Below are 23870 nucleotides of genomic sequence, written 5' to 3' on the forward strand. Positions count from 1 at the left end.
TTGTGCCGCCGAGCTCTATGGTGTGTACTTCTTTGCCCTTTCCTCTCAGATTTAGGCTTTCATTGTAGCATTTCCTCGCCAGTTTTTGATCTCCTCTTACCGTTGCTATTCCCGCTGAGGTCGGGAATTTCATGCAAAGGTGTGGAGTGGATACCACTGCTCCGAGGCGATTAAGGGTAGTCCTACCAATTAAGGCATTATAGGCTGACCCTTCATCAATGACTATGAAGTCTATACTCAGAGTCCTTGATCTTTCCCCTTTTCCAAAAGTGGTGTGAAGGGGCAAAAATCCCAGTGGTTTTATTGGCGTGTCCCCTAATCCGTATAGGGTATCGGGGTAGGCTCTTAACTCTTTTTCATCTAACCCTAGCTTGTCGAAAGCGGGCTTGAAAAGGATGTCCGCCGAGCTTCCTTGGTCTACTAGTTGCGAGAAGATTTGGTGAGTCCTCCTCCTGCAAATCCTCCGGAGATCATATGGATATGCCTCTCTGGAGTCTGCGGCGGTGGGTCTCTTCTATCCATATCATCTCGCTTTCTCTTTCCGTGACTGTCCGACCTTTCCATGAGATATCTATCAAGCCGACCTTCTCTAGCCAGCTTTTCTATCACATTTTTGAGGTCGTAACAGTCGTTGGTGGAGTGACCATATATTTTATGGTACTCGCAATAATCGCTGCGGCTCCCCCCTTTTTTATTTTTAATGGGTCTAGGGGGTGGCAGTCTTTCAGTGTGGCAAATCTCTCTGTATACATCCACTATAGAAGCTTTTAGAGGAGTATAAGAGTGATATTTTCTGGGCCTCTCGAGACCGAGTTCTTCCTTTTTCTTGGCTTCCCTTTCCCTCTCTTTAGTTGAGGGAGGGGGTGCAGGTCGCCAACTCGGGTCCCTTAATCTGGCATTCTCTTCCATATTGATGTACTTTTCAGCCCTTTCTTGTACATCACTTAGAGAAACGGGGTGTCTTTTAGATATGGACTGTGAGAAGGGACCTTCTCTAAGTCCATTGACTAACCCCATTATAACTGCCTCTGTGGGCAAGTCTTGGATCTCCAGACATGCTTTGTTGAACCTTTCCATATAGGCTCGTAAAGACTCTCCGACCTCCTGTTTTATTCCAAGGAGGCTCGGTGCATGTTTTACCTTGTCTTTCTGAATTGAGAACCTCATCAAGAACTTCCTTGAGAGGTCTTCAAAGCTGGTGATCGATCTCGGGGGAAGGCCATCGAACCACTTCATTGCTGCTTTCGACAAAGTGGTCGGGAAAGCTTTGCATCGCGTCGCGTCGGAGGCATCAGCTAGGTACATCCGACTTTTGAAGTTGCTCAGATGATGCTTAGGATCCGTGGTTCCATCGTAGAGGTCCATGTCCGGGCTTTTGAAGTTTCTCAGAACTTTTGCCCTCATTATGTCCTCGCTGAAAGGATCCTCTCCGCCCGAGAGTTGTTCTTCCTGTTCGTCGCGGGAGCTGTGATTCTTGAGGGAAGATTCTAGCTTTAAGAGTTTTCTTTCTAACTCTTTTTGCCGCTTCATCTCCTCTTTAAGGTACTTTTCAGTTTCCTTTTGTTTCTCCCGCTCTTGCTCTAATTGTTCCAGGCGGCTGTGGACTAATCCCATTAGTTCAACTACGTGGGATGGTCCACCTTTTTCTGATTCGCGCCCATCTGAGGAATTTACCTTTGGGTTTTTTACCCCAGAGGTGCCCTCTCTGTGTTGATTGTTAACTTCCTGGTGTAGGGCTAGATCCGCATCATTATTACTCATGTCCAGATTCTCTTGTTCGGAATCTGTTTCCACATGGCCTTCTTCGTGGGATCTGTCCGCCATCAATGGATGATCTCGAATCCCCGGCAACGGCGCCAATGTTACGGTGGGTAACCGGAGATTGTCTGAATGGATGGCGTTGGCTGGCCCAAATATGTGAAGGAGGAGGATTCAGTGTGAGTGTGCGACTTGCGAGGCTCCGTCCGACTTGTGCTCGTAAGTGAATGGGGGGTGGTACCTGCAAAGACACTCCGATGCCTAAGTTAGCGAGAGTGTGAGCAGGTCTAGAGAGTATTGGGCTTAGAGATACCTGAGGGATGTCAGTGTATTTATAGTGGTGAGCCAATAACCACCGCTGGAGTAGTGCCGTATCTTTAGGATGTTAACCGTCCCATTATCTTGGGGAGGTTAAGATATGGCTTTACGAAGCGGTTAGAGAGATTTTAGGGGCGGTTACCCATTTGAATGAGTGTTTATCTGCCAGCTAATCTCATGCCCGACTTCTTTAGAGCAAGTCGTGGTTGATACCGACTTCTTAGTGAAGGTCGGTACTTCCGAAGGCTGAATCCTTTGGACTAGGCCTTTTATTTGGGCCTGGACCTTTGTTATTGGGCCAGGGTATGAACAATTTTGTTATAAAATTGGGCCAGAAAATCAAATTAAAAGCCCAACAAAGAGGTTGGTCCGAAACTAAAGGAGATAGGGGACAATGCATTTCTTTAATTTAATGAAACTCATTCCTTTAATTATGATGCATGCTTCCAACAGATCTCATTCTTACCATGTGTTGGAATTCAAATTTTATCAAGTGAAGTTAATGCAGACATTGAAAATAGGAAAGAGAAAAGGAGATTGATTAAGTAGCACTAAGTGCTACACGCTACCTAAAGCAAAAGGAGTGAAAAAATTAATTTACTCTTATTCTCTTTCTTTGTTGCATTGATTATGGTTCATAATATCTCTTTCTTCTCTCTCACTTCTCTTCTTCATTCGGTCACTTCACAGAAAAAGCATGGAAGTTATGCCTAGACACTGAAAAGAAGGAGAAGCAAGTTACAAGACCATTGTAATGATAGCAAGAAAAATAAAAAAATATGTTGTGACTAAGATCTTCAACCAAAAAAGGTAAGATTTGGTGAAGAGATCTCAGCTTCTCTATACCAAAAATGGAAGAGAAGATCTCGGTTAGAGGAGGAAGATCTTTGGAGGGATGACTTGTCTCTGATTCTGCTCAACCACCACAGGAGGTAGCTACAGTGGCTACGTGATGAAAGAGGCAGAGAATGAAGCAGATGAAGCTGTCATTATCATGAAGAATCAAGGGCTAGGAGTTCATCTTGAAGTGCAAGGCAAGATGGAAGGCTCGGATTGAGGATTATTGGTGACCAAGGAAGAACCAGAGGTAATTGCATGTTGGTTATTGCATTCGGTTACTTCTCCTCTCTCTTTGGCCGAACCGGTTTGCATGAAGAAGAAGAAGATTAGCTTGGTTCTTTTGATTTCAACCGTGGAGGATTCTCCCTCTATAAAAATGGAGAACAGCTAGGGCTTGAAGTAAGGAGCAAGGAGTGAGAGTGCAAGGCACAGAGTTCTTAGAGCTACCTAAGCTAACATATGTTCTTTCCCTTCAATATATTCTGTTTTGTATTTTTTTGTTTAATTTTGTCTGTCTTAAGTCTCATGGAAAAAAAGCAAATAGTGAGGTTTGTATGAAAAAATCATAGAGCAGAAAAAGGTAGAGAGTGCAAAATTAAAAGAAAAAAAAGGCGTAGATGTCCTTAGAGTTCATTTGTACATCTGTGTTGTGTTTCATGATTCTATGGGAATCCCCTTACAAGTTGGGTTAGCACTTAGCAGTTGAAAGCTTGGCAGTAACCAAGTCAAGTTCAAGATTGGGATTTAGATTCTGGACTTGTCCCAGATAGGAAGGGTAGTTCCTAGGAAGAATTGGTGTTTGTAATCAAAGATGATTATAGTGAAATTCCATCATTGTTGTGATGGAGACTGGATGTAGGCTGCACTATACTTAGCAGCTGAATCAGGATATATCTGGGTGTAATTTTCTCTCTATTCTACTCAATTTCTGTTTCTGCTGCACAGGAGATAAAACTGAAAAATATCTCATGCCGGGTCACAAGATAAAAAGAAAAAGTCTCGTGACTGGGTATGAGACAAAAATAAAAAAGTCTCTAGAAGATGTCTCAAAGACGAGCAAGTGTTGTTAAGTGAAAAAGGGGCTAAGATTCAACCCCTCGTTCTCTTAGCCACTGAAACCATCATCCTTGTTGAACATGACATTGCTCCAAAAATTTGATTAGTTATAAATGTGTTTTGGTTGACTTTTCTTTTGTATGGGGCTACTTTATATTTTATATTTTTTGTACAGGACAAATGAAGTACCATATTAAACATTGTGATTATATATAATTTAAAAGTTGTATGAGCTCTTTTTTTTGTGTAGCCTTCTTTTTATGTTTGTTTTCTCATACAAAACCTTATGAATTTGCTATGGTATTTATTCTTAAGATAATGTAACAATAAGTCTATAATGACAAGACAATGCTAAGATCACTTAATTTGATTACTTAATCTGTTTATGACTTAATATATCTTATAACAATAGTAACAATTATTAGTTTGTAATATTTGACAATGTTAATAATGAAGAATTTGGACTTAATCTTAAACAGTCAAATTCAAAAAATTAAACAATTTTTTTTGCACAATCACAAACCCTACATTGCAAATGACATAGTTGAAACAAATTAAAGAAAAAAAATTAATTAATGGAGCAAAAAAGATATGCAAACACTGTGCATAAACTAAAAGTCCCAAATTTAATTTCTCCCACAACCCAAAATTAAAAATTATTAAACCATTCTTCTACCTTAGTCTATAACAACAATAAAGACGTCTCATGGCCCACAAATTCAACCCAATAAAATACACAAATTCAATTATAATTTTAGTCTTTATCTTTCATAAACCAATGTTCTATATATACTTAGTTTTACCTTCATAGTTTACAATTTTAATCAATCAACAATCAATAAAAAATTTTATTTTTTTTTTCTTTCATTATTCTTTCACAATTTTATTATTTTTGTGTACTCTTTGTGTACTCTTTCCATTTTATTAAAAATCACTCATTTTCTTATCCACACTTAAAAAGGTATGTAATTTTAGTTGATTTACAAGAGTGAGGAAGAAGATACTTACAAGGTGCTGATTATAAGCGCTAGGCATAAACTTTGCGAAATAGAAGAACTGAAAATGATTCTAATAAATGTTTTTAACCCATGATCTGTTGTCATAGGAAATCTCTTATCCTTCTATTATCTGAATTGAATTTTTCAACTCAAAGAAGAGGAAAGTTTGAGTATTGATGGAAGAAAAGAAGAAGAGTTAATGGAAATTGATCACAGTTGACAGAGTTGAGAAGAAAAGCTTAAAAACGGCGTTGTTTTGACATGGGAGGACTATCCTATTTAAAAAATTACATGACACGTGTGTTTCCGTAATGACCTAGGTTGGCATCATGGAGTCATGTCAGACTTTTTTCTCAAGTACAACGAAAAGATAAATTTATCCACATCTTCAAAGAATCAAAAACATAAATATATAACTTTTAATCTTTGAAAACGAAAATAGCTGAAAAAAAATCAAAAATTTATTTATCTTTTTTCCCTATTTTTTTATTATAATACTAATGGTTTTATGTAATTAATAAAACATTCCTTTAGCGAATTGTTATTGATATTTACATTTCTGTGTATACATGCAGGCATATTCTAGTAGGAAACTATATTATAAGTAAAATAATTTGAATCTAATCTTTAAAAATTACAAAATGTTTTATTTTATGAAAACATATGACGAAGAGATTTTAAAAATAAAAGTTTATACACTAAAATTCTTTAATATCTATTACATGAAAAAGTTGTATCCACTAAAATCTTTTATTTATTTATATATTAAAATATTTAAATTTAAATTAACCTAAATAAAATTAGTAAATATTTTATAAATATAAAATGAGATTTATTTATTTATTTATTTATTTTATCATTCTAAAACTTTTTTTTTGAATAAATAAAGTCTTAAAATTTTATTTGTTAAAGTTTGAAACTTTGAATTGATTGATTCAATTCAAACTATAATAATTTGGATGCGATGATATTAGATTAAAAATTAGATTGAATTTGAAATTAAAATAAAATGTACTCAAATTACATGAAGAACACACCCATATATATATATATATATATATGTGTGTGTGTGTGTGCCCGGTTCCGAATATTTTAAGAGTTAATTTGGTGTGATTTTATTGGGTTTAAGATTGGGTAAGGGTCTCAAAAATAGACCTGGTCGGGTCCGGACCATAGTTCGGGTCACTCGAAGTCGGCCCAGTGGCCCGTTCATTATACTCAATTAATATTTTGTGTTATTAGTGATGGATCATGACTATTCTTATGTGGAATTTAAGTATAATAAAGCTTAATATTTTGTGTTATTAGTCATTATAAGACTATAAGTTAATGTTTTATGTTTAGAATGCATAAGACTTTAGACTAATAAAGCTTAATATTTTGTATTATTAGTTATTATAAGACTATAAGTTAATGTTTTTATGTTTAGAATGCATAAGACTTTAGACTAACGCATAATATTGTGTTATTTGTATTGATTTAAATATTTGGTATTATTAGACAATATTAGTATTGATTGTGGTTTTGCTTTAGTATTGATTGTGGTTATGCTTTAATTTTAAAGAAGGATTGATTATTGTTATATTTTTATAAGTGAATTTTACTATGTTAAATAATGGTTGGAGTCTTAGAAATTTAGATATTTTTATATGCTATCTTACAAGAAGGTATCAACGTAATGTAATGTTAACGGCCCGATTTTTACCCGGTATAATTGTGGCCCGAAAGTGTATTAGTTTCATCGGGTTTAAGATCAGTTCGGGTCTAATAAATAGACTTGATGTATATTTCAAATCAGATCTGAGTCCATTAAACCCAGTTTCACCTAACCCACGTGCACCCCTATATATATATGATATACATTTGAACAAAAATAATAGACTTCAACTAATAAAATAAAGGGCCGATCAATTTTCAGCAGCCCCACGCGGTGGCACCCAAAACTCGGTGTCCGTGTCCGAGTCCGAGTCCGAGTCCGAGTCCGAGTCCGATCTGACCCGCCGCGATATCTTTCTCTCTCAATCCTTCCGAAACCCCGTCTCATCCTTCTTCTTCTTGATCTTCTTCTTTGATAGCGACCACAATTCTTGTTCCTGCACCGCCCTCACTTGATTCCAGCTCTTAACGCGGCGTCGTTTCGAAGAGCGTTTCTCTTTTGTGTGGGATCTGCGTAGCTCAACTTTCATCGCAAACTGGCTATGGACTACGAACCCTTCGATAGTAGTGGTGAGCTTCATCTTCCTTCTATTCAAAGTTCCTTCCTTTATTTATTTACTTTTTAGTTCTTATTTTCTCCCAAGTTTCAACTGTGTGTGCCTTTTGGGGGATTAAGGTTAGGGTTTCGCTTTCAATTTTCAATCTTTTTTTGTGTGCCGTCTCTAGGGTTTTTAGGGCAATTAGAAGTGTTACTTGTGTGAAACTATGAATTTCTGAAGCTGTGTAAGACGAGAAGTTGGAGCGTAAGGAGGCCATTAATTCCATGAGTTAGGTTTTTAGTTACTGATTTATCTTTACTTGCTTAGGAGAATTGGGGTTGAGCTTAGTAGGGTTTATTTATTTCTGTACTCTTTCTTGTTTCTTGTGATTTAGTTTTTTTTTCACGGAGAAGTTAACCGTGTAAACAGCTTTTGCCAGCGGGATAATGCTTGCTTCGTGCTGTTCTTGGTCTTGAGCAAGATTTTGACTTGGAACTAAGCTTTAGCCTAGAATTTTCATGTAAAATCTGAGAATATTCGGCATATTAAACTGAAACTTGAACTATGCTTATGCAGTTAAGATACTCAGATATGAATTAGGTGGTTCTGTAGAACATTAAAAACTTTGTATTTTAGCAAAATAAACCGTATCATCTAATGCTTGCATTTTAATGTCTTGCAAAATCTAACTCAATTGTTCTGCCTGTTGGTTTTCTTCTGTCCTCATGTTTTAGTTAGTAATGCAACTCTGTTTGTGTTGAACTATTTGTTATAATGCTTGCCTTATGTATGGGATAGAGTTTTTTAAAATATTTGTATAACATTGAAAAATATGGTTGATATTTGCTTTGTGGATTACTGATCCAGTCTCACTTGTTATATTCATTAATTTGATTGTTATGACTGCAGGAACCGATGATGATCTTCCACCAGCACACCAAAATAGGATTCCCAGGGGTGGAGGTCGTCTTGCTGGGAATGGTAGATCTGCTGTGGGTTCAATTCCATACCCCAGGATGTATGGTGATGTTGATATGGAAGCACAAATTCACCAACTTGAGCAGGAAGCATACAGTTCAGTTCTACGAGCCTTTAAAGCTCAAGCTGATGCCATTACTTGGGTATATTTTATAATTTTGTTCCCACAAACCTAATATCCTTAAATTTGTTTGGTCAGGTTTAAGTGATTGCTACATGTCATGTATTTTGTTCAGGAGAAAGAAAGTTTGATTACAGAACTGAGAAAAGAACTGAGATTGTCAAATGAGGAACACAGAGAACTTCTAAGTCGGGTTAATGCAGATGACGTGATTCGAAGGATAAGGTCTGATAAAATTTTGATACGAGGTTCTTTTGTGACCTATGCTTTAGAAGTGATATTTATGGTTGAATATGTTAATTAACATGTTGCATGATGCCATTAGAGAATGGAGACAGGCAGGTGGCCATCAGCCAGGCGTCGGAAATACTGGTCCAGCACTTCATGATTCTAATCCCAGCCCAACAGTCTCTGCACCTCACAAAAAGGCCAAGATAACGCCATCTGGAGCAACACGGTCTTTAGGTGTGCCTTCTTCTTCATTTCATCCCCAACCACTGACTACGCCCCACCAGCCATCTTCTTCGGGACCCAAACGAGGATCTGTTCCTGGATCAAAGGCAAAGAAGCAAAAACCTGTAAGTAGGCAATATAGATTAGTTTGTAGCATGCCTTTTCTTGTTTATACCTTACATAGCTTGGTTTGGCCTTTTGATAGTTAGAGGATATTTGTTTATGAGAAATTGGAGAGAACATTGATAGAGATAGATTATACTTCAGTAACATTATTCTGTTTTTATTTCTGTATTTGCAGGGTCAAATGCCACCTGGTGCATCTTCAATGAAGCAATTTCCATCAGGACGAGGTGGAAGGAATCAAGTGCCTAATAATAGGGTGGGTGACCTAGCTGAGGGAGCATCATTTGATTCATTGATTGGTAGGAGAGTGCGGACAAAATGGCCCGATGACAATAACTTCTATGAAGCTGTTATCGCAGACTTCAATCCGGCTAATGTATTTTCTGCACCAATTTACTTCGGGAGTTGGGATTCATTTTCCATTGAAATGTATCAGTGTTTTTACTTCCTCTTATCCTTTCAGGGCCTACATAATCTGGTCTATGACATGGGAAGTGCAAATGAGACATGGGAATGGGTTAATCTTTCAGAGGTATATCTGATGCTTTATTCTAATTCCTGTTGTTGAATTCTTGCATATATCTTGTAATTAACACATTTTTTCTGTACTAATTTATCTCTAGTAATAACTCCTGGGTATTGTTTTAACAACCTTAAGGGTGTGTGTGGTTGGAGGAATTATATAATAGTTCCTAGGAATTTTAAGATGGGAATATCATATTCCCATGTTTGGTTCAAAGTTTGAAAAGCTATTCCTAAGTAAGTTTGATTCCCGGGAATCAAAATACCATCATTTCAATTCCCACCTTCCCCTTGGGTATCTTTAATTCCCATGGGAATGGAATCTTTGTAACAAAGTAATACTTGAACCACACACACCCTAAATGGAAATAAGGCAGTAACATAATTTCGCACAATATTTTGATTTGTTCACCTTCTCTTCACTGTGCAAAAAAGGTGCTGACATATACACTCACCTCCCATATTTTACCCATTTTGACATGAAATACCAAAAATATAAAAAATATTCCTCTTCTCTTTCTCCTTTGTTTACCAAATCACTGTTCAACTCTATTCTCTTTCCCCTTTATTTATTTGTTTTTTAATAAAAGATAATCCAAGAAATCTGCACTGTCAAAAAGCTAAAATTCTTAGTTTTTACCCCGTCATTCTTCTTTAAAGCACCCTCTCATTCAGCAAAGTGGCCAATATTGCTCTTATCTCTTGCATGCACTAGACTCATTCTTAATACTTGACCAACATGACTACTTGAACTATTGCCATGTTACTCTGTAATTAACAATATTTTGGTTTGTTTTCATTTCCTGATTGTGGTGATAATTTGATTTTGGTTGCACGTACTTAGATGCTTTGCTTTGTTCTTCCCATGTATGGGATTGCTTGATAATGTCTAGATGTTTTCGAAAACGATTGTCTTGCTATTTATATGTTGTTTTGCTAATTCAGATACAGTATGTTAACTGCAGATATCTCCTGAAGATATTCAATGGGTGGGTGAGGATCCTGGAATCAATCTTCGTGGGGGTATAGCGGGTCCTGGGCATGGGATGAATAGGCCTGTCGGACGTGATAGTGTTCCAGGGGCCGGAAGAGGTAGGGGAATTCCAAAGGGGCAATCCAGGAAAGATATCTTGTCATCACAGAACGGCATAGGAAAGAAAGCTCCAGATGATATACAAATACTTCACACAGACACACTAATCAAGGAGGTAAATGACAACAGTTCTATATGAATGTTAATTCATTGAGATTGTTTGGTCTTTTTCTAATATATGCTTAAGCTTCTGTTGAACTTGACAGGTGGAGAGAGTATTCAGTGTGAATCGTCCTGATCCCTCTGAAGTTGACAAAGCAAAGAAAGTATTGAATGTAAGGCGACAGTAACATTTCTCTGCTGTTATGTACTTATATCTACCGTTCTTTTTTCCTTTTCTGTATGTATACATGCCTGATTTGTATTTAATTCAATGCAGGATCATGAGCAAGCTCTTATTGATGCCATTGCAAGACTTGAAGATTTTTCTGATGGTGAGAGTGGTAATTCTCAATTTTCATAGCTAATTGCAGTGCTTTGTGAATTCTGTTATCCAAAAGTAATCCTCTAGATTAAATGGTCGTGAGATATTTTGGTTGAGTAGATCTATTTAGTGCACAATCATTAAATAAATAAATTGGAAGGTACAATATAAAATTTCTGAACATGCAACATGATTTGATTTTTTTTTTAATAGAAATGTTTGCCTAGTATGGTTTTCTCTGAACTGTTAATGATTTTAACTTGTTAGCTTCTACACGTTGACTGGACAGGTGAAATAAGTAAAGGGGAGTGGAATTATATTTAATTTCCGGTTTAATTTTACAGTGTTTTGACTATTTTCTGTTTTCAAAACTCTACAAAAAAAGGTGAAAAGATTGAAATCCCGTTTTCTTTTCTCGTCTTTTATTTCTTTTCATTTTTTTCTTTACAAAATTTTAACAATAAATAATATTGAAATGAAGATAGGTAATGAAAATAAAATGACTCACATTGCGAAACTTGCTTCAGCAATGTTGGTGTGGCCATAGATTTTGTGGGTTTGAAATGTAAATGAGCTTGTGTTTCTAGATTCATTATTTTCCTTTCATAATAAACTGAGTGATCAGTTCTAATATCACTTACTTTTAACCAACCTTGATGTTATTATTAATCATGCAGATGGTGGTGGTCACCATTTCTCTCATACTCAATCAATGGATAGAGACTAATGAAAAAGGGATCTTTTTCCAGTTTGTAGAATTATCAGGGGAAGAATGCTTCCACAGAATGGCTGTACTCTTTTGTATTATGCATATAAGATTATTTTTCATCTAACAGTTCATAGCTTTAGGCATGGGTTCTTGTGGGTTAGGTTATGGAGGGTGACAATTAATGTAGTTGGGTAATAATTATTTATGGGGGTTGTCTATTTCTTTTTCTTTTTGGGATATGGCAGATTAAATTAGGACCAGCTGTGATAAATTGTATTATACCATTGCTTCAGTGATTAGTCTGTGTTAGTGCTTAAATTCTTGTTTTAATGCGTCAAGTTAGTGTTCACTGGCTCTCTCCAACCGTCAAACCTGACCTGTGGATCTTACTGTGAAAAATAACATTCATTTATTAGCTTTCATATTATGATGAATCTTTTATTTTGTGTAAGATCAAATTAATGTCAATTTCAAAGTTATAAGACAAAAGGATGTATCTTCCATCATAAAACATGAACGATGACAGAGTTCCTTCCATTTGTATTAATATTCATGTAAGGTTAAAAAAGTAGGATTAATTATTAAAATATAAACCATTTTAGCATGTTAAATTTATTCTTAACTAAATTATTGTATTAATATTAATGAATATAAAGATAGGCCTCTGTCCAGTTCTAGGTTGACAACGCGTCATTTAACTTTACATGTAGGCACTTCTCGTTAGTCAGTTCAGTGTATGGACCGATCTGCGTCCGAGGTCGAGTTGGATGTTCATTCATTGAATAACAAGAGTTTGGTTTAGGACGTTGGTCATTTTCGTTAATATTTATATTAGGGTATTTTTAGTGCATTTTAAATATTTTGAAGCTACTTTTTGTGCTTATTATCATAAAACAATGGTATTTTTGTTATTGATTAATTCGAGGATTTTTTAATGGTTTATTCTTTAAAAAATTAAACAAACTACTAAAATTACTTTAATTTTTGAACATGTCAACAAAAGTAATCTATTTTTTATAACGAGAAAAATATACTCAAAATATTTTAAAATATAACAAAAATAATGAAAAAAATATTATTTTGAGTGATAATTAGAAGTCCTGATTTATCTTTTTAATTATACTTCTAATACTTAAAGAATAAGGTTCTACAACCAAGTAAATACTTAACCAAGTCTAACCAAATTATTATCAAGAGTTCTAAATTCACGTTTGCTGCATCATCCATGTTGCTACTGCATTTTCTTCTTCTTCTTCACCCTATTGTTGTTGCTACTTCTTCTTCTTATCCTCCCTTTTTCTCATCTTTCTCTTTTTTGAGATGGTATTAGGATAGTAATTCTCAATAACTTGTACCTAATAAAAATTTGTTAGGAGAGTAATTTAATTTTTGATAATTTTTTCGAATAACTATGAGGCTTTTAAATAAAAAAATATCTTTTTGATTTTTGATATTTAACTTTGTGAAATTAGTTAGTTTTTTTTGTTATTGATTTCTCTTTAAAATATACTTATGTGATACGTTAATTATTAATAATTTTAATTAATTTTTAATAAATAAATTAATAAATTGATATGTCATATAAATAAAAAAAATATTATTAAAAAATTAATTAATCTCATAAAAATAAATATCAAAGACCAAAAATAATAGTTTTTTGTTCAGCAACTCGGTATCCGTTTGAGGTTTTTTCTCTTTAGTTTGAGTTTTAGAGCATTTCTGTTAGTTTAACACTTTAACCTCTTTTGTTAGAAAAACCCTGATGACAAGTGACAACTAACCCTACCCTCGTCAGTCTCAGCCTCGTCACTCCTCGCCGTCGCCGTCGCCGTCTACCACTGCTCGCCTCTGCTTCGCCGCTGTTCTGCTCTGCTCGTGCTTCTTTGTCACCGCAGGTAAACTCTTTTTCTTTTTTCTCTAATTGATTTTTTTTAATTAGTTGATCCAGGCATTTAATTGCTGATAGATGATACATGATAGTTAATTTAAGCATTTAGCAAGTTGTTTTACCAGATTTCTGATTGCTGATAGGTCTTCTATTCTAAAATAGTCTAATCCTATACTTGGTAATTCTAACTTACTTGAATTCTGGGGTGTGCTCAGCTTGCTTGAAAAATAGATATGATATGATTTTAATTTGTTGAAGTTCGAAGTGTTTATCATTTCCTTACTCCTGATTTTAGCTACAATAGTAAATACTGAATAGGTTATTGAATTTAGAATGCCAAGTAAGGTTGTGTCCTTATTTGTGATCTATTGTGGTGTCTTTTACCTAAATTATATATATTATTTTATTAGAATCCGGCTTTAGGTTGATTCACTCGGTTGGACCAATGAACCTTTAGCTTGACATCCAGTTTTTGGAACCTATTCTTCAGTAGTTCTAAGTTTGAACTGTGTTATAACTTCCTGTTATTTTTTCTTTCAAAGATGAGCGAGCTTCTCTTTGATGATGTTTTCAAGGTAGAGAACATAGACCCTGACGGTAAAAAGTATGACAAAGGTAGTCCTCTTCTTTCCTTCCTTTTTGTATATCATAAACTTACATTCAATCACTTGTTTGTAGCACAAGTGCACAACACCATGGTTGTTTATTATAGCATCATCTATCATTATTGTGGCTTTCTTAGTTGATTTTTCATAATTTTGGGGTCTGATTGCTTTGACTTGGATATTTGGGATTTATTTATGAAGGTTTAAGTTCTTCACTTTATGTGCCGGTATCAGATTATCAGCTGAGTAAAATTGTTGGTAAAAAAATTGTAGGTTTAAAATAATTTGTTGGCTGAACTTACCCAAAAGATGTTAGGTGAAACCTCTCATGGATACAAGTCACATTACATAATAATTCTATTCTTAAATGTCGTTTTACATGTGTTGTGTTTGTGTTTATGATCTTTGTTGAATTGTATTTTAGGAGATATGTTATTTGTACTTATTTTTGCCTTGTACTCTAAGCCAACATCCACACATTACTTTTATATCATTAGATGGAATGCGGAACCTATGTGGGATGTGCTCCATGCTCGATCTAATGGTGGAGGCATGTGTATTGAATTCCCTAAAGTTTTTAGTATCATTTGTGTAATTTAGTTGGTCTGAGCTTTGCAGTTTCATTTTCTCTTGCTGTTGTCTTGTATTGTAGTTTCTCGGATTGTAGCACAGAGTGAGAAGCGTGACATGCACATGCTTTTAGATGTGAATACAGAGATCTATCCAATGAACAAAAATGAAAGATTCTTGATGGCTCTGTCTCCTTCTCTTGTTTTAAACACCAAGGTAGGCTTTGTCTCCTCCTCTTGTTTTAAATACCAAGGTAGGCTTCGATCTCTTCTCACTTTATGGTTCTCTATTTTTTGCTTTACAGACAATATAAGCACAACTTTGTTATTTACTTAATAATTCATCAAGTTCTCAGTCTTTCACACAATGAAACTTTGTCGTAAGTTGAGCCTAAAGAAAACAGACTTGCGGTTGAACATAATCTATGGAGCTTTCTTCAGTTGGTGCTAGCTATCATGTCTTTATCTTGGTATTGGTGTTATTGGATTTGTAAATTAGATTAAATAACTCTTTCTGAAAGTTTGTTTTTTTTTTTTTTCATTGTGTGGTTAGCACCATGGCCTTAGATGCCTAACTAAGGTAATTCAAATAGTTAAATTGAAAACATCAGAACCACGAGATATTTGTCCAGTTCTCTTCTATTTGTCTTGGTAACTTCTTGTTAGCAATATATTGATTATTGATTCAAGGATGTATCTAGTAAACTCTTTTGGTGGTATAGATGAAAGCCTAAAAAGAAAAAGACATTCGCCTTCTGCCTTCCATATTTCTTCTGCATGATTCGGGGAAAGAAAATCAGAACTGCTCCGTTGAAGGGGAGATTAATCATGGAACCACTGTGATCTAATCTTCATGGTTATTGAAGGATTTTATGGTCCATTAATTTATGGAGCGATAGAAAAATGGAATATAGCTTGATCCAGTATTGTTAACAATAGTCATATATCAAAATCATCTTTATTCTTTTGCAAAAATGAGTGACTAAGTAATTGGTTCTCGGTAGAGTGACTTTCATTTGTCTTGAAAGTATCTAATTTTGCCTTTCCATTCAATTGATTTTTTCTCAAGGATGGTCCAGTGCCAATTCAAGACAAGTTTGAGTACATCATGCATGGAAGGCTGTATAACATTACCAATGATGGAAGTTCAGAGGCAGACCTTGAAGTGTATGCAAATTTTCACTTACATTTTTACTTCTTGTGCCTTCTTGTCCCCATGTAAATATTGCATAGTGTTAACTCAAATTGAGTTCTATTGTCAAAGTTGAGCTTCTGCACTAGTAATTTATACATATGCTAGTATACTATTGTTTTGCTAAATATTTCAATAAACTATATGAGAATATAAGGGTATGCTTGTGAGTTTCAATTTCGGGGGAAAAGGAACTGAAGGGAAGGGTCTGAAATGTAAAATGGATTAAGGTTTAGGGTTTAGGGTATTGGTGTTAAATTGTTTTTCTTTAAATTTCAAACTTTTGTTGTTGTTGTTGAGTTTCTTTTTGGAATCTTTTGAACTCAGTGGCCTTTTCCTTTTAGTTGGTTGGATCTAACTGATTTGCTTTTGACTTAATTCAGGGAGGTATATGCTTCTTTTGGTGGGCTGCAGATGATGCTAACAGGTCATGCTTCACATTGCGTCAAGTTTGCAGTTGATCAGAAATTGTTTATACTAATCAGGAAGATTGAAAGTTGAAACTCGTGATGAATTTGATCAGGGATGAAAAGATACAATTTTGTTGCGGTTTTTCTCGTAGGAATTTATTTCAAAGGAATAGTTAGAGGTTGGGTTTTGTAACTTTTGTGCTTGGAATGTTTTATCTCTAAGTGATTTTGAGTTGCTTCAAAAGCAAATTTATTTTGAAGTTCTTGAGGTTTTTATCGAATCTATTATATCTAATGGAAGTACGAGAAGGGTTGGTGACCTGGAGTATAACTTTCTTGCTTAAAATATTTTTTACTATATATAATTAATATATTTTTTATTTCTAATACTTGAATTCAAAACCTCATTTGTGAGATAGATTGTGTGAAAGTGTTTAATTTTGTTACTAATCACCAAGATAATTTTGGATTTATTGATCCGTCGGTACTCAAAATAAGGATAACATGCATTGGAATTGGCATGTTTCGTTTGATTATGATTGATGCAAACAGTGATAGATGCCATGGTAAAGATGGCAATAAGGTTACAACTTCATTAAGTGGAGTTTTTCTCTTTGGGAAGAGTTTAAGAGTAATTTTAAACAGGATTGTCTCTCTATTTAACAAGTTTTTTTATTTTTCTTATTTTTTCTGTTCATTTAAGTCACAAGAAAACCTCATAATCAGATTATAAATTAGATTTAAATTTGTCCCTATAATGATTTAATTTTATATATAAAATGTTATTTAATAAAAGAATCTTAAAAATTAATCTTAAATCTAAATAATTGTAAATATATTATACATTTTAGTGTTTGAAAAATTCATTGCTTAATACATATGTTTAATAAACTTATATATTATTGTGCAAGAATAAAATGCAAATATAAATATAATGTTTCAATAATTAAAAATAACATCCGTTTTTTCATAAATTATGATATTATGTATTTTCTAATTATTATAGCTAAATAATATTGAAAATATAAATTGTTAAAAACAAAAGTGATATATAAGTGACAAATAATAACTAATTGATAAACATAAATACATCAAAAATAAAAAAAGAAAACTTAAAAACATTTATAAGAATATTATATGTTATAGTATTTTAGAAATTTATCACTCAATATATAGTAAATAAATTGTTTAGCAAATTACAATAAAAAGTTATAGCCATGAACTAAATTTTTAAATAGTTGTGCAAAATATTTGTACAGATAAAAGAGAAAAAGTGAGAGACATAAGATTATATTAGAGGAGATAAATAAGATGTGTGAAACGAATGTTGATATATATAGTAAATATGAATAGAAGTGAAAATAAAAAAGGAGAATGAATAAGATTTTATTTATATTTATTAAAGAAAAATAATATTATTACTAAAGACATAGAATAACCTACATAAAAATAAAGAATAAAAGATATTAACAGGTAAAACTAAACACTACATAAGAAAAATAAAAAGTAATATGATGATAGAAAAAATTATAAAATGGCAATTTTGTTAAAATATTTATGTAATAATATTAGAAGTTGCCTAATATGTTAAGAGTTTATTGTATAAATGAAATATGGACACATTTCGGACACCACACTCGTTCGATATGCGTGTTTTTTATGTCCAAAACGTGTCTTAATAAAAGATAAAAAAAATTTTCTAGCACATTTAGACACACCTAAATGTCATCATATCAGACTTATTCTTAACTTTTAAGTACTTTTACTTTTTAAATAATAATAAATAGTATTTTTTATTTTATAAATATATATTATTTAAAATAGGTAAAATATACTTTTTGTTTCTAAAGTTTGGTAAAATTTTTAAAAATATTTTTAAGTTTTATTTTATTTCAATTTTGTTCCATAAATTTTTTATTTGCATCAAATATACCTTCTACGGCTAAATTTTCAAAAAATTTAAGACCAATGTAATAATAATATATAAAGACTATACTTAATTTGCTTGTGCTGAGAATTGTTTTTATGAAATTATTATTAAATTAGTCTTAAATTTTTTAAAAAATTGACGGTCAAAAAATACAAATCAAAATTTTTTTGAGATAAAACTAAAATAAAATAAAATAATTTTTTTTTTAATTTTTGTCAAATTTGAGGACAAAAAAATATACTTTACCGGTTGAAAACTAAACATTTTAATCGTAAGAAGATCAAAAAGCAAAAGAACCGAACCTAAGTAGCCCTCATCAAGAAAATTCTTGAATCGGAGAGCTGAGGAAACTGCGACAGCTTCAAGAGGAGAGACTTGCTTATTATAAAAAACCAGATCATTTCTAGCAATTCAAATTCTCCATTGAAGGAAGCTACAGAAACAAGACTGTGTTCATCCGTTGCTGCTTCCAACCACAATGGTTTGTTCCCTTCTTTTCTGTTCCTTTTTCTAAAGCAATTTAGTGTTTTTTTTGTTTGTTTATACTTTGAACACAGCACTAAGATGACAAATTTAGGTTTTTCCTTTTTCAATTGGTTGCAGGCTACCCTTGCCGATTCTTTTCTTGCTGACCTCGATGAACTCTCTGATAACGAGGCTGAAATTCCGGTGAATACAATATTCTATTTCTTATATATCTGAAATAATTTTCTTTTTATTTTTAAAATTTAAGGATTGATGAACTATGTGGTGCCTCTTCTTTCAGGAGGATAATGAGGTCGATGCAGGAGATATGGAAGAAGATATCGATGGGGACCTGGCTGACCTAGAGAATCTCAACTATGATGACTTGGATAGTGTTTCCAAGTTGCAGAAAACCCAGAGATACATTGATATTATGCAGGTTAGTTTGTATTCAATAGTTTCTGATATTATGCAGGTTAGTTTGTATTCAATAGTTTCTGTTATTCTGCAGTTGGCGACTTGCCAGAATTGGGATATACGTTGCTATCTTTATATAGTTGACATTGAATTCTTGATGCTTCTAAGCTTTTTGCTAATTGCAGCTGAAGCTATTGACTTCATACTCCCCCCACCCCCCAATATTGTTGTTTTTTCCCTCTCCGTTTTGGCCTCCTATCCTTCCGTGCCTATTACTTTACACCATCATCTTAGTTTTTCCCCTTGATTAAGTATATAAGGGTTGTAACTAGGGTTAACATTATTGCAGAAAGTGGAAGAAGCCCTTCAAAAGGGTACAGATGTGTCAATTCAAGGAGTAGATCTAGAAGATGATCCTGAATACCAATTGATTGTTGAATGCAATGCCCTGTCGGTTGACATTGAGAATGAAATTGTGATTATCCACAATTTTATTCGTGATAAGTATCGCTTGAAATTTCCAGAGCTTGAGTCACTGGTTCATCACCCAATTGACTATGCTCGTGTTGTTAAGAAGATAGGAAATGAAATGGATCTTACTCTTGTTGATCTAGAAGGGCTGTTGCCTTCCGCAATTATCATGGTTGTCTCAGTTACAGCATCAACTACAACTGGCAAGCCTCTACCAGAAGATGTCCTCAGTAAGACAATTGAAGCATGTGATCGAGCTCTTGCTCTTGATTCAGCAAAGAAAAAAGTTCTTGACTTTGTCGAGAGTAGAATGGGGTATATTGCACCTAATCTTTCTACTATAGTTGGGAGTGCTGTTGCAGCTAAACTCATGGGGACAGCTGGTGGTCTAGTAGCTCTAGCAAAGATGCCTGCCTGCAACGTTCAGCTTCTAGGTGCCAAGAAAAAGAATCTTGCTGGGTTTTCCACTGCAACATCTCAGTTTCGCATAGGATACATTGAGCAAACAGAAATATTTCAGACTACTCCTCCTCCTCTTAGGATGCGAGCGTGCCGACTCCTGGCTGCAAAGTCTACACTTGCAGCACGAGTAGATTCAATCCGTGGGGACCCATCTGGGAAAACTGGGAGGCTTTTCAAGGACGAGATCCACAAAAAAATTGAGAAGTGGCAGGAGCCCCCTCCTGCCAAGCAACCCAAACCACTTCCTGTTCCTGATTCCGAGCCTAAAAAGAAGAGAGGTGGTCGCCGCCTTAGGAAGATGAAAGAAAGGTTATCATAGTTATAAACTTGCCTATACTGAATTTTCAGGTTGCTATGTTTTAATTTTTTTTCCCTTTTATGTTGGATTCATGACCATACAATTCTTATGACAGGTATGCAGTAACAGACATGAGAAAGTTGGCCAACAGGATGCAGTTTGGTGTTCCTGAAGAGAGTTCTTTAGGTAATTTTAACAAAATTTTACATACACAGACAGCACAGTAATCCCGATATGATGTTTTTGCAATGCAGTATATTTGTTATTTGATGAATATGTCTGTCTATTATGCTGTATAATGTTTTTATAGTGATTGAACAGAGAGAATAAAAAGAGAATTAACCCAGGTTTAATTCCAAGTATAGTAAAAGCTTGAAATGAATACTGCTCTAGCCAAATAGCCCAGGGAATGTGACAAGAGCCATAATTAGTTAATTACTAACCCAACCTTAACCAATTAAGCATAATTACCATATACATGTATATATGTAGTGAATTCTATGATGGCTATTATTATGGCGGTTGTGGTGGAAATTTTGGCAACACTTAATTCTATGATGGCTTATTAAGGTTGTATTTTTTACCATTTGGCAACACTTCTAATTTTAAAATAAAGAAAAAGGTAAATGTCATGATCAAATTAAAAAGTGTTGCCAAATAGTAAAAAAGTGTAATTTAATTTTAGCTACACTTTTTAAGAGTAGTTAAATTTTTTATAGCCACCATATCCACCATAATACTATGGTGAAGAGGCCTTTTGGGTGACTAGAATGCAGAGAGGTGATTTTGTGGTGCAGAATCTGCCACATTGCTATTTTTAATGGTAACACTTTTTAAGCTACAATTATTAGAAGTGTTACCTATATATACATATATAGTACAGAATGTAGTATAGAAGTCTCTGGAAATTTAGTATTGTCTGTTTATTTTGTTCTCCAAGTATTTTGACGTTTTAAAAATGATTTGTTGCTTTTGCATTATAGGGGATGGTCTAGGTGAGGGTTACGGAATGCTTGGTCAGGCTGGCAGTGGCAAGCTTCGTGTGTCAGTTGGGCCTAGCAAACTTGCTGCAAAAGTTGCTAAGAGGTTAGCCCTGATAGATCCTTCAATTTTATGCATGTAGTTATGTTTTAGTTATTTGATTGCTTTTTGTCACTAGACACTGGATCATCATTCTATTTATTTGACTGATCAACTATGTTTCTGATGGACTTTTTTTTTATTTATTAGATTCAAGGAAAAGAATTATGGCAGCAGTGGTGCTACATCTGGTTTGACCTCAAGTTTGGCCTTTACACCAGTTCAGGTTAGTGATTTAGAAAAATATAGAGGTAAACTTATTGCATGAGACAAGTATTTCTAATCTCCTTAAGATATCAAAACAAAACATTTTGGGGTCAATTGGTTTGATCATTTTCATTTCTATTTTCAATAAAAATGAAAATAAAGCATGAAAATATGATTGGTTACATATTTTAAAAATATTTTGAAAAATGGAACACAACTGAAAATGGCATTTTCTTGTTTCTGGAATTTTCTGTTATAAGAGTTGAAAATGTTTTCAACTCGAAAGGAGGTGATTTCATTCTTTCAATGATCATGTGCACTGTTTGAACTTTCATTACTGCATAGGTGTTCCTTTTTTTCATTTTTTTAATCCCTCTGTACTACGTTCTCTATTCTCTCATAAAATGTCAAATCCCTCTTTTTTTTTCATCAGGCATATTTTCAACCTTTACTTTGTTTTTATTTGAGGGACTTATCCACTGCTCATTGTCTTAAAAAAAATTTCTAATTGACAATTTAGTCCTCATTCATCAATTAGAAAAAATAGACATTTTATAAAATTAGTTGTTAACTTAAAAAAATAAATTGATTAACTAAATTGTACACTTAATAAAAATATAATACATTAACTGAAAATCTTTTTTTCTTTAGTAATAAATATAATTTCTAATTTTAATAATAAAAAAGATCAATCAAACATATTTCACTATTTTTCTATTTGGAAATAAAATTCATTTTAGCCGCCAATTGCATTTTCAAAAATCTAAGAATCTGAAAATGAAAATGATTTTCAGAAAATGAAAATAGCAAATAAAAATAGAAAATATTTCACAAACCAATCAGCTTCTTATTTTCCTTTAGAATACTTAGCATCACTTATCACTGTTCCTGTTGATTTTAAATTTTATCCCTTTTTTTTCATAGCTAGCGGGAACATTATGAATTGCATGAAATGGACATTGTAAATTGAATGAAATGGACACGGAAAGTTATATCCAGCAGAATAAAGTCTACTTAGTAGTAATAATTGAGTTTGCCTGTCAACAAGTATTCTCTTGGTATTGCTGCAGTTGTTACTCTTTAGGTTATTCTTTTCTTGTTAATACCTAATATATTGGTTTTGAATAGATTTTGTGGTAGTTTGGTCAATGAACTTTAGCAAAAGTGTCAGGACAGTTGTCCTTTTGAGTTTCATTTATGGTTGCCTAGCTTTTTTCTTCCTGAAAGATTTGAGTAATGAGGCCATTATGTGATTTTGTTTTGCCTTCATTATTAGCATATTCTATTATCATGCATCTATTTGATGTTGGTTGAAATGAAGGATTCTTAGACACATGCAAATAAATAACACACCTAATCTCTGTAAAATTGAGTCTGAGTACTGCACTCTTGTTAGGTCTCCTGCTTGAAAGAAATAGTATATTTATATATATCTGGCCACTATTTAGCATATGGATGATGGACTATTTGATCTTAATCAGCTTCTTAAGCAGAATAACTCGAGTATAGTTCATTAGTCTTTCTTTCATTGACGTTTATTGAAGTTTTAAATTCATGTTCAATATTATTTGCAGGGGATTGAGCTGACAAATCCACAGGCTCACGCACACCAACTTGGTAGTGGAACTCAGAGCACTTACTTCTCTGAAATCGGAGTCTTCTCGAAGATCAAGAGGACTTGAAACCTTGCACAATTACAAACTCTTGCTGTGTCTCTAAATTGTTGCTGCTACACCTAACTAGGAACTTGTTGATCCTGATGGATGTTATGTCCAACCCCAGTTGGGAGAGTTACCATAAATATGAGATGGAATTTGGCTAAATACGGGAACTTTGAATTTTTCTCCCATGCCTAAGGATGTTGCTTCAGTTTTGGGTTTGGAAGGTCATCACTAGAGTAGCATTAGGTCTCTGAAGTACATTATGGGAAGCGTCTTAGTTTTGTAATATTTTTAATTTGATGTACATTTCCCCCCAAAATGATATTTGTTTATTACCTATAAAGATTTAGAATGCTGATAAAATTATTTATGAAAAAATAAAACTAATATTGTATCTATAAAAGATGGGTTTGATTGACAAATATATTTAAACGTAAAACTTTAACGTTGAATTTTCAAATACTTCTTTTTTATCATCTATCAAGTAGCAGTGTAACTAAATCATTTGTTGCTGAAAATGATTATAGTTGAATTTGTCGTTGAAAATGAAGTTTATGTTCTTTGCAATTTAGAATAAAATTGCTCAGTTAAATTGTTGTTTCCATACTTTTTGTTTGTATTATT

The 23870-nt window shown here is 33.7% G+C and overlaps 3 protein-coding genes across 4 annotated transcripts; all 3 read left to right on the forward strand.

Moving 5' to 3' along the window:
* The first annotated feature begins 6878 nt into the window (after positions 1 to 6878).
* Positions 6879 to 12013, forward strand: LOC107463057 (protein EMSY-LIKE 3). Of its 2 annotated transcripts, none has more exons than XM_016081776.3 (10): positions 6879 to 7196; positions 8075 to 8286; positions 8380 to 8489; positions 8590 to 8842; positions 9019 to 9219; positions 9307 to 9375; positions 10331 to 10573; positions 10665 to 10733; positions 10838 to 10901; positions 11560 to 12013. In XM_016081776.3, the coding sequence occupies exons 1-10, from the start codon at positions 7169 to 7171 to the stop codon at positions 11607 to 11609; spliced, it is 1299 nt and encodes a 432-aa protein (XP_015937262.1). In that variant the 5' UTR covers positions 6879 to 7168; the 3' UTR covers positions 11610 to 12013. The 2 variants fall into 2 exon arrangements, with proteins under 2 accessions (XP_015937262.1, XP_015937263.1); XM_016081777.3 differs by having other exon boundaries at positions 10838 to 10892.
* Positions 12014 to 13295: 1282 nt separating this feature from the next.
* Positions 13296 to 16657, forward strand: LOC107463112 (DNA-directed RNA polymerases II and V subunit 8A). The gene is made up of 5 exons (XM_021129733.2): positions 13296 to 13486; positions 14022 to 14094; positions 14737 to 14870; positions 15723 to 15820; positions 16229 to 16657. Exons 2-5 carry the CDS (start codon positions 14022 to 14024, stop codon positions 16344 to 16346), a joined length of 423 nt encoding a protein of 140 aa, XP_020985392.1. The 5' UTR covers positions 13296 to 13486; the 3' UTR covers positions 16347 to 16657.
* A 1814-nt stretch (positions 16658 to 18471) lies between these two features.
* On the forward strand, positions 18472 to 23706 carry LOC107463076 (U4/U6 small nuclear ribonucleoprotein Prp31 homolog). Its single transcript, XM_016081808.3, has 8 exons — positions 18472 to 18666; positions 18789 to 18854; positions 18952 to 19089; positions 19417 to 20309; positions 20414 to 20484; positions 21282 to 21384; positions 21529 to 21604; positions 23160 to 23706. Exons 1-8 carry the CDS (start codon positions 18664 to 18666, stop codon positions 23265 to 23267), a joined length of 1458 nt encoding a protein of 485 aa, XP_015937294.1. The 5' UTR covers positions 18472 to 18663; the 3' UTR covers positions 23268 to 23706.
* The last annotated feature ends 164 nt before the right edge of the window (positions 23707 to 23870 follow it).

This window comes from Arachis duranensis, chromosome 8 (genome assembly GCF_000817695.3).
Source record: "Arachis duranensis cultivar V14167 chromosome 8, aradu.V14167.gnm2.J7QH, whole genome shotgun sequence".
In the NCBI taxonomy this organism is placed as follows: domain Eukaryota; kingdom Viridiplantae; phylum Streptophyta; class Magnoliopsida; order Fabales; family Fabaceae; genus Arachis; species Arachis duranensis.